This window comes from Protopterus annectens, chromosome 6.part0, assembly GCF_019279795.1.
Source record: "Protopterus annectens isolate FY-2018-M chromosome 6.part0, PAN1.0, whole genome shotgun sequence".
Taxonomy (NCBI): Eukaryota; Metazoa; Chordata; order Ceratodontiformes; family Protopteridae; genus Protopterus; species Protopterus annectens.
Window position 1 is genome coordinate 997,490,806 of NC_056737.1, and position 12,604 is coordinate 997,503,409.

A 12,604-nucleotide genomic window follows, 5' to 3' on the forward strand; every position below is an offset into this window, starting at 1 on the left:
ACCTTATTGAATGCTTTTTCAGTATCCAGCTTTATCATGTGTTTTATTTTTCCTTTCCCCATCTCTTTGCATAATTAATGTCATAGTAATATTTTCAAACATTTGCCTACCCTCTAGAAGTCAAGACTGATCTCGATTAATAAATCTGTTTAATAGCTTGGCTAACCTCCTAGCTAAGATGGATGTAAACACTTTATAGTCAGGATTCAGAACTGATGTTGGTCTATACACCTTAGGGTCCATTGGGTTCTTACAGTCTTGAAAGTATCACCACCATTATTGCTGTGTGCCATGACTTGGGGATTTCCCTCCATCCCCTCTAATACTTCATTAAACAATTTCATTGGCAATACTATCACCTCCTTCGTAATAATTATCCACATCTCAATCAGAGTCATATCCAGGCCTAGCATCTGACATGATGCCTGTTCTTTAATAGCTTCCCTAATTTTATCAATTGTTATTTTCCCCAGAAAGGTTTTACTCTGCTCATTTCTCAGTTTAGGCAGCCCGCAACATCATAGGTTATCTTGTTTATTTTTCCCTCTCAAGGCCACTTCCTTAGCTTGTGTAATATAGTTGATTGAAGTAATCCCTCAAAACTTCAATAATTTACTGTGGATTGGTCTCCACTAGGTCTGTTTTGGGATCTCTTATTTTCGCTATGCTAATATCTACTTTCTGTTGTCTTAACCTCTGTACCAGTAATTTGGCCATTTTTGGATTATTATCATAGAATAAGGAAATCAGTGTCATTGCCATTGATTCTACAAGATCCACCATCTTCCCTTTGGTTGTCACCATCTCTTTCTGGTATTCCCCTCTGCTGGATTCCAGGTTTTTATTTTGCAAACTTTTTATTGTTCTTACAGCTTTTAAATATAAATTCCCCTTACAGTTAATTCAGTACTTTTGTTTAAACAAACCTGACTTCTTCAGAACCTTCAGATGTCTAGGATTGTATAGACAAAACTGTTAAATTAAAACTGTGTTTACCTTATTCTAGGGTTTCAATCCAGGAACATTAACTCTGTGTGTTCTGTCCACTTTTAATTTCATTCAGTGGTATATCAGTCAATTGATGGATGCAATCATCCATGAAATCTTTACTATCAGTTCTTTCTGCATGTGCCATTACTTCCATAAATCTAAGGCTCTCACTTCTAGGTCAATCTTCCAGTTCCACCAATTTCTGTTAGAGCTACTCATATTTAACCTCATGCTCAGCCGTCACAGTTTCCATTTCTATCTTGGAGGCTTGAATAGTTGAGAGTGCATTGGCATGTCTCACAAGGGTCTCCTCAATTTCTTGAACTTTTTTATTTGTGGCTGCAATATAGTTCATTAGCTTTCCACTAATTCTAAAATATATCACCTATTTTTCTTTACATTGTATCCAGGAACCCATCAGCCAGCTCTACTACTAACGATATTGCTTCCCACTGAGAGTTCACTCTTGTAGGGAACTCTGTACTTTCCCTTGTGTTTAGCTCCCAATTTCGCTTTTTTTATGCTTTTTTCCTTTATTTATTTATTTATATTCTATTTACATTTGATTACCAGGATAGTCCAGCTAGGCAAAAGTCTTTTTCAGTAGAGGCCTGAGGAGAAAAGGACAAAATAAGAAAACAGTACAAAGCATAAGATATATTCTTGAGAAATTACACATGCATTGAATCAAGTAGTTAATTTTAACAGACACAGTACAAATAAATGGAATGGTAGTCTTTTAATACCATTTGGTTTAATTTTGTTAGCAATGGCAGTGGCAGTCAAGGTGGAGGGATGGAGAGGGAGCAGCAGAGTAAGACAGAAGGTAAAGAAGTGACAGTAGAGAGTGACAGAAGCTGAGGAGGCTGTAAAGGTATGGCATCGAGTAAACGTGGTGAGGGCAAAGAAAGGCTAGATGAGCGTAAGAGAAGGTTAGGTAGGGTAAGGTAGACATTGGATATATTACACAGGAGTTTATTCTCGGGAGCTCAGTCAATATGAGTTACATCTGGGGTATTAGGTTCTCATTTTTTTTTTATTTTTAATGGTCCCCTAGTGCAGAGTTCAGAATGTTGCTGTCAACTACACTATTGCCATGCCAGAAGTTTCCATGAGCTATATGTTTTTTGAGCTGTGATAGGGAAGTAATACGAGAGTCCTGCATAGATTCATCCAGCTGTGTCGGACAATTGTACTATCATAGGAGATTATTCGATTATCGACCTGGAGGTCATTTCAAGCCTAGCCGTTTCATCCCAGTGTGATACCATAGAAATGTTAGTTAATACCCACGATTGCATTTACTAATGGCTGCCCATGTCCAGGAGGGTTGTGGGTGATATTCCCAGTAGTAATTTATGGTGCCCCATCCATTCGTCCAGATTCCTCTTAAACAGTGTCATAGAGGTGCTCTGTTTCACATGAATAGGTAGCCTAGTCTTAAGACGCAGCAGTCGCTGAGAGATAAATTTGTCCCTCCAGCATTTCCTATTTAATTTAAGTTGCAGGCCATATTTAGGTGCCTGGAATGAGTAGCCCTAGCCCTGTTTGATTTACAGATATGCAGCAAGTTCATTAGGTTTGGGTCTGAGATTGCTCTGTAAGCCAGGCATAAGTCTCCCCTAAGAAGTCTATACAATACAGACTATAGTGACAGAGACTTTAGTTGGTCTGTGTATGGCACATGTTGGAGTCCCTTGAACATCTTAGATAGAAAGCTCTGAGGTCTCCCCAATTGCTGTAGGTGCTTTGTATGGTACATGATGAACACGGTATTATACTCAATTACAGGCTAGATTAATGCTGAGTATAGAGGGGATATAACCTATTTTGCTCTTGAGGCAATGCCTCTATTAATGAAGTGTGCTACACAAAAAGGCTTCCTTACTACAGTAGACACATGGTAGTCGAAATTAAGGTTGCAGTCAACTTGTGATCCTAGGTTCCTTATCACTTTGTGGGTACTTAAGGTATTGTTATTGATTTGAGAGTGTGAAAGGACATTGTTTCACCGAAGGGAATGATGATTCATTTCTTTGTGTTCAGTTTTAGACTGTGACTAAGACGTCATTCGCTGGTTTCCATAAGACTCTCCTGAAGTATGCTGACATTTCCCACATTAGTCAGCTTATTTTGTCTATTTGTGTTTAATGCATTCTGGCTCTGATGTGTCACAAAGCATCTTTTTTAGTGGGATTGATAAAACACCTACACAAATAAACTCATAGCAGCAGAGTAATCAGTCAAATGCTTGTGTCAGCAGCAACTTCCATAGTAAGTGAAATATTGATATAAATTTGTGAAACAGTGACAGACATGCTAGAAAGAGTTAAGAAAATATTAAAGAAGGTTCTTATTCTACAGCCCAAATTAGACAAGGTCATTTATTAGAATAAACATGGAGTGGGCATTGGTCTAATGGTAGGGGGTAGGCTTGGTATAATGCTTAAATTCTTCACCTCATAGACACAAGATATAAAATCTGATTCTGACTTTATCAGCTAGTGTCAAAATGGCCCATTCAGGGCAATTTATTTATTTATTTATTGGCATTTGTTACCGGGAAAAGTCCACTAGGTCAAGCAGAGCTAATTTTCAGTGGAGGCCCGGTGAGAAAAGCTCCACAAAAAACAACATTTGGAAAATACAAAGCACCACAGAAAACAACATTTAGGGTATACAAAGCACAAAGGGAAAATTTATACAAGGCACCACAATTAGAATACATAAAACAGCTAGAGAAATTTGAATACAATATAGTACAACTTTTTATTGACATTATAGCAGTCTAGTAATCACCCATAAACCTATAAATCCACAATAAAAAGTTTCAAATAAGGTTCATACCTGATACAAAACTTCACTAGGCATGCTCATTCTGTAAACTGAATAACATAGTTTTTGAACAGTTTTAAAGTCTCAAAATTTCTACATATTAGTTCATAACTAACGAATAATAATTCAAATAAATTACATTTATAATGGTAATGAAGTTTTAAACGGTATAGAGTAGTAGATTGTATGGAGGTATAAACCAGTGTGGGTTCTTCTTGCCAAACATTGCAAGAAATGGACAATAGTTGCTTAGAAATTGTAGTTGGATGATGTATGGGATACGTCTATGTGTTTTGTTTGTGAACTTATTGTTGTATGGTGTTTTGTTTGTGAACTTGTTGTATAGTGTTTTGTTTGTGAACTTATTTTGTATGATTATTTTCTATTGGATACTAGGGATTCTAGAAGAGGATAATAGAGTTCGCTGCAGGCAATATATTAAATAAGAGAAGCTTAGTGGTTCTTGTATAATAGGTGAGTAGTTAATGTTACACTTTCCCATTAATACAATGGTGTGATTCATGCAAAAAGGTGTAATGGGATCTATGGTGTAGTCTATGAGCTTGATTGATTTACTTAACTAGATAATAACAACAAATCACAAGATCTTTTCATAGGTTCATAGGATGATACTAAGATATTGGCCCGGAATCCCTTATAAGCCTAGCCAAGAATTTCACCCATGTTCCCTCAAAGTCAGTACCTGTTTGCCCTGTCCAGCAGGGACACAGGTGGGATCCCAGGGGTCTATTTTCTGTTTCCTATCCAGTTGTCCAGGTTCCTCTTAAAGATGGCTAGAGAGGTACTCTTCTTGACACGGAGAGGGAGTCAATTCCACAGATGGGGGAGTCTTTGGGACACAAATCAATCCTACCAACAAGTTCTATTAATGTCACAGACCAGGTTAAGGACTTGCATTCAGGTGGCATGAGGGGAGTTTGACTTATGGATATGCAGCAGCTCCATCAAGGCTGGGTCTGAGGTGGCCCTGTATGCCAGACACAGGTCACCTCTAAGCAGTATGTATGAGACTGAGTAGAGGGACAGGGCCTTTATCCTATCTGTATAGGATAAGTGTATGAGACCCTGGATTTCCCTGGTCAGGAACCTCTGTGGTCCCTCAAGCTGCCACATGTGTTTAGCAAGGTACATGGTGAAGGGGACACTGTACCTGATAATGGGTCTGATAAGGGAGGAGTACAGGGATGTTATGACCTCCTTGTTCTTGGATGAAATACCCTTATTTATGAGGTGGGCCATGTAGAAAGCCTTCCATATAATGGAGGCAATGTGGTGGTCAAAAGTCAGGTTGCTATCAACCTGGGTGCCCAAGTCCCTCACCACTGATTGCATGCTTAGTACATTGCTATTAAGATTTTAATTAATGGGGATGCCATTTTCCCCAAAGAGGATAATGATGCATTTATTGGCATTCAGTTGGAGGCCATGCTTCTGGCACCAGTCATTAGTTTGGTTTGAGCAAGGCCCTCTTGGAGGATGTTCACATCACTAGGGGAATTTAAGACAGCACCTAGCTTGCAGTCATCTGCAAACTTAGTCATCCACAGACCACTGGTTTTGGCTTGCATCTCAGAAAAGTATGTCCCAAACAGTAGAGGCCCCAAGACCTATCCTTGAGGTACACCACTAGTTACAAGTCTACTACTAGAGGTGGCTTCCCCTATTTTGACTGAGTGGGTTTTACCCATCTGGTAGCATACTGGTTGATGCTTAGCTGGGAGAGTTTATCTATTATGCCCAAGTGGGGAATAGTGTTGAAGGCTTTCGCTAGTTTAGAGTAGGAGGTGTGCACTGTCTTCACCTCGTCCATGGCTTTGTTGACTGTTTTGAAGAAGTCAACCAAGTTTAACAGGCATGGTCTCCCTTTGACAAAACCAAACTGTGTGGAGTCAAGTGTTTGGAGGTTGCCAATGTCCTTTTTTATAAGGTCCATGATACTGCATTCCATGGCCTTGCAGATCAGGCTAGTTAGGCTGATGGGCCTATAATTGCCTGGGTCAGTGGATGCTCCACATCTGTGTAGAGGGATGACAGTGGTTGTCCTCCATTCAGCTGGGATGAAGCTGGTACTCAGGCTTTGGTTGAATAGGGTGCCTAATGGGGCTGAGAGCTCATGCCTGAGTTCATGTTGGATACAGCCAGAGATGTTATTGGGTCCCATGAAGACTGTATTTTTGCCTTTGACAGGGCATTAAAGACCTGCTACCTGGTGATTAGGGGAGGGGTGCAGGTGCTGGGGATGTCTTGATTTACTGATGGTGGGACGGGGGGTAAAGTTTTCAGTGAACCTGTCTGCCAGCAGGTTGCCTATATCTATGGCATTTGTGTATGTGGTGTTACTGACCACCAGTTCAGAGAAGATTTGGGTGTTACCTTTGAGATTGTGGACAAATGTGAAGACAGCCTTGTAATTGTCCTTAGTGGATGTGGCCAATTTGGACTTGAAGTTAGCCTTAGAGGATTTCACCAGTGACCTTATTTGCTTGTTCAGAAAAAGGAAAGATTGCTTCCAACTTGGCAACTGCTCCCCCTTGGTCCTTTTATTATAAAGTTTATTTATTGCTGCTGTCCACCAGACATGTTTACTCTTCCTTGAGGAAGATGATTTGGTCCTGTCAGGTATTGCTGAGTCCATACAGCTATGTAGGTGCCCATATAGTTTTTTTGGTGTAGGATTGGACATTAGTGCTAGTTCCAGCAGAAGGGATGGTGGCTGTGAAGTGGCTTATACCTGCTCTGAGGTGACTGTAGTCAGCTTTGAAAATGTTTTTTTTGTTTGACCCTGACAAGGGAGGTGGGGCAGTCAGAAGAGATGGTGACTTCAAAAGCAATCACTTTATGTTTGGATATTACCAAGGAGGATGACACTGTAGGGGTGCTACAGTAGCTACTCATGTTGGTTAGGACCAGGTCCAGGACATTTTCACTTCTAGTAGGGGTTTCTACCACCTGATTCAATGCATTGGCATTGACAAAGTTGTGGAATCTCTGGGCATTCATGTTTGGGCTAGTATAGGTCTTCCACTCTATGGTTGTGTAGCTAAAGTCACCCAGGATCGGGGTAGATGGTTGAATCTTGATGGATTCAAGTAAATCAAGATACGTGGAATGGGCATCCTGAGTCATGGTTGGGGGTCTGTAGCTATTTATGATTTGAATAGGTGTTTTGTTAGCAGGTAACTTCCCTTGGAGTGTCTTCTGTGTGTCATACTGTTTGACCAGCCTGCAGGTGTGTATGTCTTTGATAAATATTGCAACTCCACCTCCTTTGGCTTTGTAACCCTCCATTTGGGTCCGAAGGTATGGTAGGTGAGTAACCTGGTAAGGCTGGGGTGCTCTCCACAGCTTTGAACCAGGTTTCAGTGACTGCACAAATGTCAGCATCCTCCAGGGCAATGAATGCTTGTAATGAGTGCAGTTTCATGCAAAGACTCCTAGCATTTAGTAGCATGACCTTTAAATTTTGTTTAGAAGAATTTTTCATGTTGGTAATTTTGTGCTTATGACTTTACCTAAAAAAGACACTATGAGGGAGGCAAGATCTTTTGCCAGAAGCCTGAAGCCCAGGGGAGACAGATGAAGGCCATCTCTGGTGAAGCATCATGGTCTGTCAGTCACGTCCTCCCAGGCTGTCAGGTACTGGCTTGTGACTGAGACAGCAAGGTTTCTGGCTTCTTACTGTAATTGCATCTCTCAGATATTGTGTTCCTAGGTGGTAGTAGTAGAGGGCTGTCTGTGCACATAAGGCAGTTGCAACACCATCTCAGGATGTCCATATCAACCAGACTAGCAGGAGAAACCATAGGAAATTGTCCACCCATGGTTATCAGAATCTGTGGAAGAGAGGCCATGGATGGTTGGGAGGGTGGCCTAATGGTTAAGGTGTTTGCCTTAGAAACACAAGGTACAGGGTTTGAATCTCACAGGGGATAACTGGCTAGGCTTAAAATGGCTCGCAAGGGCAGTTAGCCTAGTACTAGCCTATGAACCTATGAACCTATGGTAGAGTGGGTACTGTCTGAGGAGAGTACCTCTAGGTGTGAGTAGTGCTGGATAAAATCAATACAGTTGCTGCAGGCAAGGGCTGCACTTAAAAGTGCTGGTAAGGGAAAAAGTGTAACTGAGATACCTCACAAAGGGTTAAAGCAGCACAATGGCGGTGCTCGATGGGCAAACAAGCACAGACCCATGCAAATGCTGGGTTTAAATACCACAAAAATGAAAGTAAAATAGAAACGCTCGAATTAACCAATCAACCCTTGTCCCTAAGCTCTTAGCTCAACACTCTATGCCTTACCAGTTCCAACCAGTTCACTTACTCCCATTAAGTGCAGGCAGGCCCTGGCCAACACAAGATGGTGTAGCAGGAAACACAGAAATCACACAAACAGATCTGAATACAGCAAAACCTATAAGCAGACTATGCTAAAGATATTTAAACTTTCTTTAGGTTGATTTAACACAGGGGAACAGATACACACTTAAATATAACAGTAGCAAACAAGACCAAACTGATTTAAACAAATTAACCAATTAACCAATAAAAAAGCTCAAAACTGTGCCCTGTTCCAGCAGCCTTTAATCAGACAAGTTCTAAATGCACACTCCTGCCACTAGGGTGCAAGGGAACCATCTCCAAAAAGATGGCCTGGATTAGTGCTCAAGTTATACAAACAGAGCTAAATTCAGCAGGTCTGAATCTAATCTATGCTACAGCAAACAAGGTGCACCAATTTCAGAAACAGTTCAAATAAGCAGGTGCAATAAGCCTTCAACCAGCAATTCCCAGCTCAGAAGGGCAGAATCTACCCCCTCCTCCCATAGGAGTGTAGACCACAAGCCTTCTTAATGTAAAATAAATGGCCTGAAGCTCAAGTGCTTAAACCAGAACTAAGAAACTTTTAGAATAACAGACACTAAGCCTACAACCAGCAACTCCCAGCTTAGAAGGATGTAAGCTACCTCTTTTTCCACAAGAGTGTAGACCACAAACCTTCTTAATGTAAAACAACTGGCCTGAAGCCCAAGTGCTTAAACCAAAAGGCTTAGAATAACAGTTACAATTTAATCAGGCTACTACCAAGCAGTAATAAATGCAGCAGAATAAATGCAATTGAGTACATTTAAAAACAGGAAACAAAAGCAAAATAAAGTAATAAAGTAGAAAGCAACACAAATACAGTAAAAGCAGATGAATAAAGTGCATTTTTTCTTTTATTTTTTAGGTTAAGTTGGAAAGGATGAAACAAGATAATTCAAGGTTGAGAAACTGAGGGGGTGGGCTTTCCTAAATGATCTCTGTCTTCTCAGTAGAATGAGCTGATGAGATAAGACTGGAAGGAGAGCCCAAAATGAGATTTATAATGGGGGTGGACAACTCAAAAGCACCCAAATTTAAGAACACAACAAGGACTGGGTGGGTGGAAGGGAGGAGAAAGAATGCAGTCAGAGATGAGTGATATTCCGAATAATGCAGACCACACAAACACTTCGGCTAAATACAGATATTTCTAAATAAAATAGCAATGCTGTTTCTCAGCTCTTCCCACTAGTAAACTGATGCTATTCACAGTTTGCAAATGAATGCTTTGATAACTTTTTTAACTGACCCTAGCCAAGAACAACTCCAACAGAACAGAAAACTTAAAACAAATGTAATACTAGAATAAGATACAAAATAGAAGTGATCAAACCTTAAATAAAGAGCTTCAAATCAAAATTAAATGCAGTCAGAGATGAGTGATATTCAGAGCAATGCAGACCACACAAACACTTTAGCTAAATATAGATATTTCTAAATAAAAGTGCAATGATGGGTGATGTTTTACAATAGTACCCTTCCCCCCGGTCATTTCGCGCAGGAATGGTAGTGGTCATAGTGAATGACATGCCTAATGGCTATGATGTAGCATGCAAATGATACACAATTGACATGCCATGCAGATTTGCCTGTAACATCATGAATATTCATTCCTTCTTCCTCAAAGCAGTATGATCTCGGAGTTGTTAAATTTGTATTTATATACATGAGACGTGCACAGGGGGCTGGACCCCTGCAAAAACACAAGAAGAAAAGTAATATTTGTGATCTAATGTACCTTGCCTTCTTCCTTAAAGTAGTACGATTTCTGAGTTGTGTATTTGTATTTATATACATGGGGGTGCCGGGGTCTTGCCCCCCTGCAAAAATTTCAGGGGAAAAAACTAATATTTGTGAGCTACGCTATAAAATAGTAGAAACCACAATGTGAAACTAAACATGTAGATTCAAGGCTATTTAAAAAAGTGCATGGAAAAAAACTAACATTTGTGAGCTCCACTATAAAGCAGTAACATAACTGGTTATACGTTTGGCTTAGGGTGGACGTCCTTGGAAAGTCATACTGTTTCATACTTACATACAGTTAACATGTAACTTGATTGTCTTGTACCTTAACTTTTACTATGAAGTGATCAACATGCCTAATGGCTGTGATGTAGCATGCAAATGATGCAATGAGTCTTGTACCTTAACTTTTACTATGAAGTACGTTTCTTAACCTGCCCTGAGAGAGTACAGCATGTCATCAGTAACTCCTACTATGCTGACTGTACGCTAACTATCATGTGCTTAGTAAGCGATGGTCGTCTGATGTGAACATTACACTGCTTCTGCTTCTGATGTTACATACCTCTCCACCGCCTGTTTTTTAGCTGAATGTTTTAGGTTTTTATATCATACTTTAGCTCTGTTCCTCATAACATAACAGAGACAATTGCAGACAATATATATTGACATGCTTTTCTGTTTCACATTTCATGTAGGAAATGCTTGGTTACACTACTCTGGTTATTTCTTAGTTGCAGAAGTCACGACCGGTTTGTGTGTAACTTGTGACTTTTAATGAGACAGTGAAGCTCCGCAGTTAAATGTCAGTAAATGATGCGGTCCTTTTTAAGTTAAGTAGCAAGGCATTTCCATTTGCCTAAGGGCAAATGCTCTTATGAAGGCAAGGTGCATGGAAGGTTGTCCTGTTCATGCCCATTGTTTTTACCCTGTGATAATACTGAATGAATATTCATACAGAGTACCGAAGCATTGTCATGTTTATTCATGTATTGTGAAAATAAATGTCCATGGGCAGACTGTTGGGCGGGGATTGGACAAGCCTTGCTACTGCTCATCAGGGAGGTACTGTTGTAAAACAATGCCTAGTGAGGTTTCTCAGCTCCTCCCACTAATTAACTGCTGCTATTCACAGTTTGCAAAGGAATTCTTTGGTAACTTTTTTAACTGACCCTAGCCAAGAACTCTTAAAACTCCCAACAGAACAGGAAACTTAAAACAAAACAAATGTAATACTAGAATAAGATACAACATAGAAGTGATCAAACCTTAAATAAAGAACTTCAAATCAAAATTAAAGGCAGTCAGAGATGAGTGATATCCAGAGCAATGTAGATCACGCAAACACTCCCTCACACAGACATCTGTTTGTCAATGTCTGCAGTGGCTGTATCTCAGAGAAGAGTTCAGGCTTTCTTCAGGCCTAGATTCCTCATTTGCTGCAATACATCTGAAGTGCTTATTGCATGTAATTAATCTCTCTGTACAGTAATGCAGATTCACTGTTTTACTGCCACTGACGAGACACACCCTGCATGCCATAGCTCAGTAAGAAATTCTTTCAATGTAGTGTCAGTTTTATTACGCCAGTCTGGCATACTCCTGGTTGCTTTTCTTCAATTATAAATTCATTTATTTCACCTTCCTCCAATTTGTACATTATTTACAATTTTACATGAAATGCTTTCATTCTGAGCTGATTTTATGTAGTTCTTGAAAAATGATTTGCTCTTCTAAACTTTTTTTAATGGAAGAAGTAAACTGCATTATGCCCTACAATAAGGTGGACTGAACTTCCATAGGCCCTGGAATTACTTTGATCTTTTGATGTGTGACCTCAGTGTCTTTGGCCTGTCTAAGATGGAATTATGGAGTTGGTATGCAGAAATGCAGTCCTAATTACCTGTATAGCTGTTGTATTAATTCACTTGTACTGCTGCATTTTGTACTATGGACCATGTAATAGCAGAAAAGGGATATTTCATCCAACTTACCACTTACAATGCAAATAAATAAACAAAATAATGAACTTGAGTTTCTTGTATTTGGAAACAGTAACTCACACAATGCACTAGCATCATAATGCAGGTTCCTTGCTTGTATCTGGTTGCATGATAGTGACCATCATCTTTATCTGGTTGCATGGTACTGACCATCATCTTTATCTGGTTGCATGGTATTGACAATCATCTTTATCTGGTTGCATGGTACTGACCATCATCTTTTCTCCTTCATCCTAGACTGACTGCTCCAGTGACAGTGAAAGTGAGGACAACTTCATCCTGATTCCACCACAGGATCACCTGGGCCTTGCGATATTCTCCATGCTTTGTTGCTTCTGGCCACTTGGCATTGCAGCCTTCTACTTTTCCCAGGAAGTAAGTGACTTATAGCAGCTGTGTTTTAGTTATTTATTGTATTTAGAAGAGAGCAGAAAGTATCCTGTAATTGTTAGGGGAATATATTTTTGCATTGCGTGTGTATTACACTGTCAGAATCTGCAGATTGCTGTATGGACCGTTAACATTTAGGCAGAGAAATATAGTGCCCCCACCTCAGTGGCATACTGCTGGGGCAATGCAAACCTGAGATAAGTATAATGCACTATTAATAGTGCAGTGTCAGTGGTACAACACATAGCACACTCACCTT

General features: G+C 39.9%; 1 protein-coding gene across 1 annotated transcript in view; it reads left to right on the plus strand.

Annotated features, from left to right (window-relative positions):
* The window catches only part of SYNDIG1L (synapse differentiation inducing 1 like), a 1,157,860-nt gene that overhangs the window by 1,062,486 nt on the left and 82,770 nt on the right, over positions 1-12,604 (plus strand). Inside the window, exon 3 of the mRNA XM_044074628.1 lies at positions 12,193-12,330. Coding sequence (XP_043930563.1) covers positions 12,193-12,330 — 138 coding nt within the window. The remainder of the gene's footprint in view (positions 1-12,192; positions 12,331-12,604) is intronic.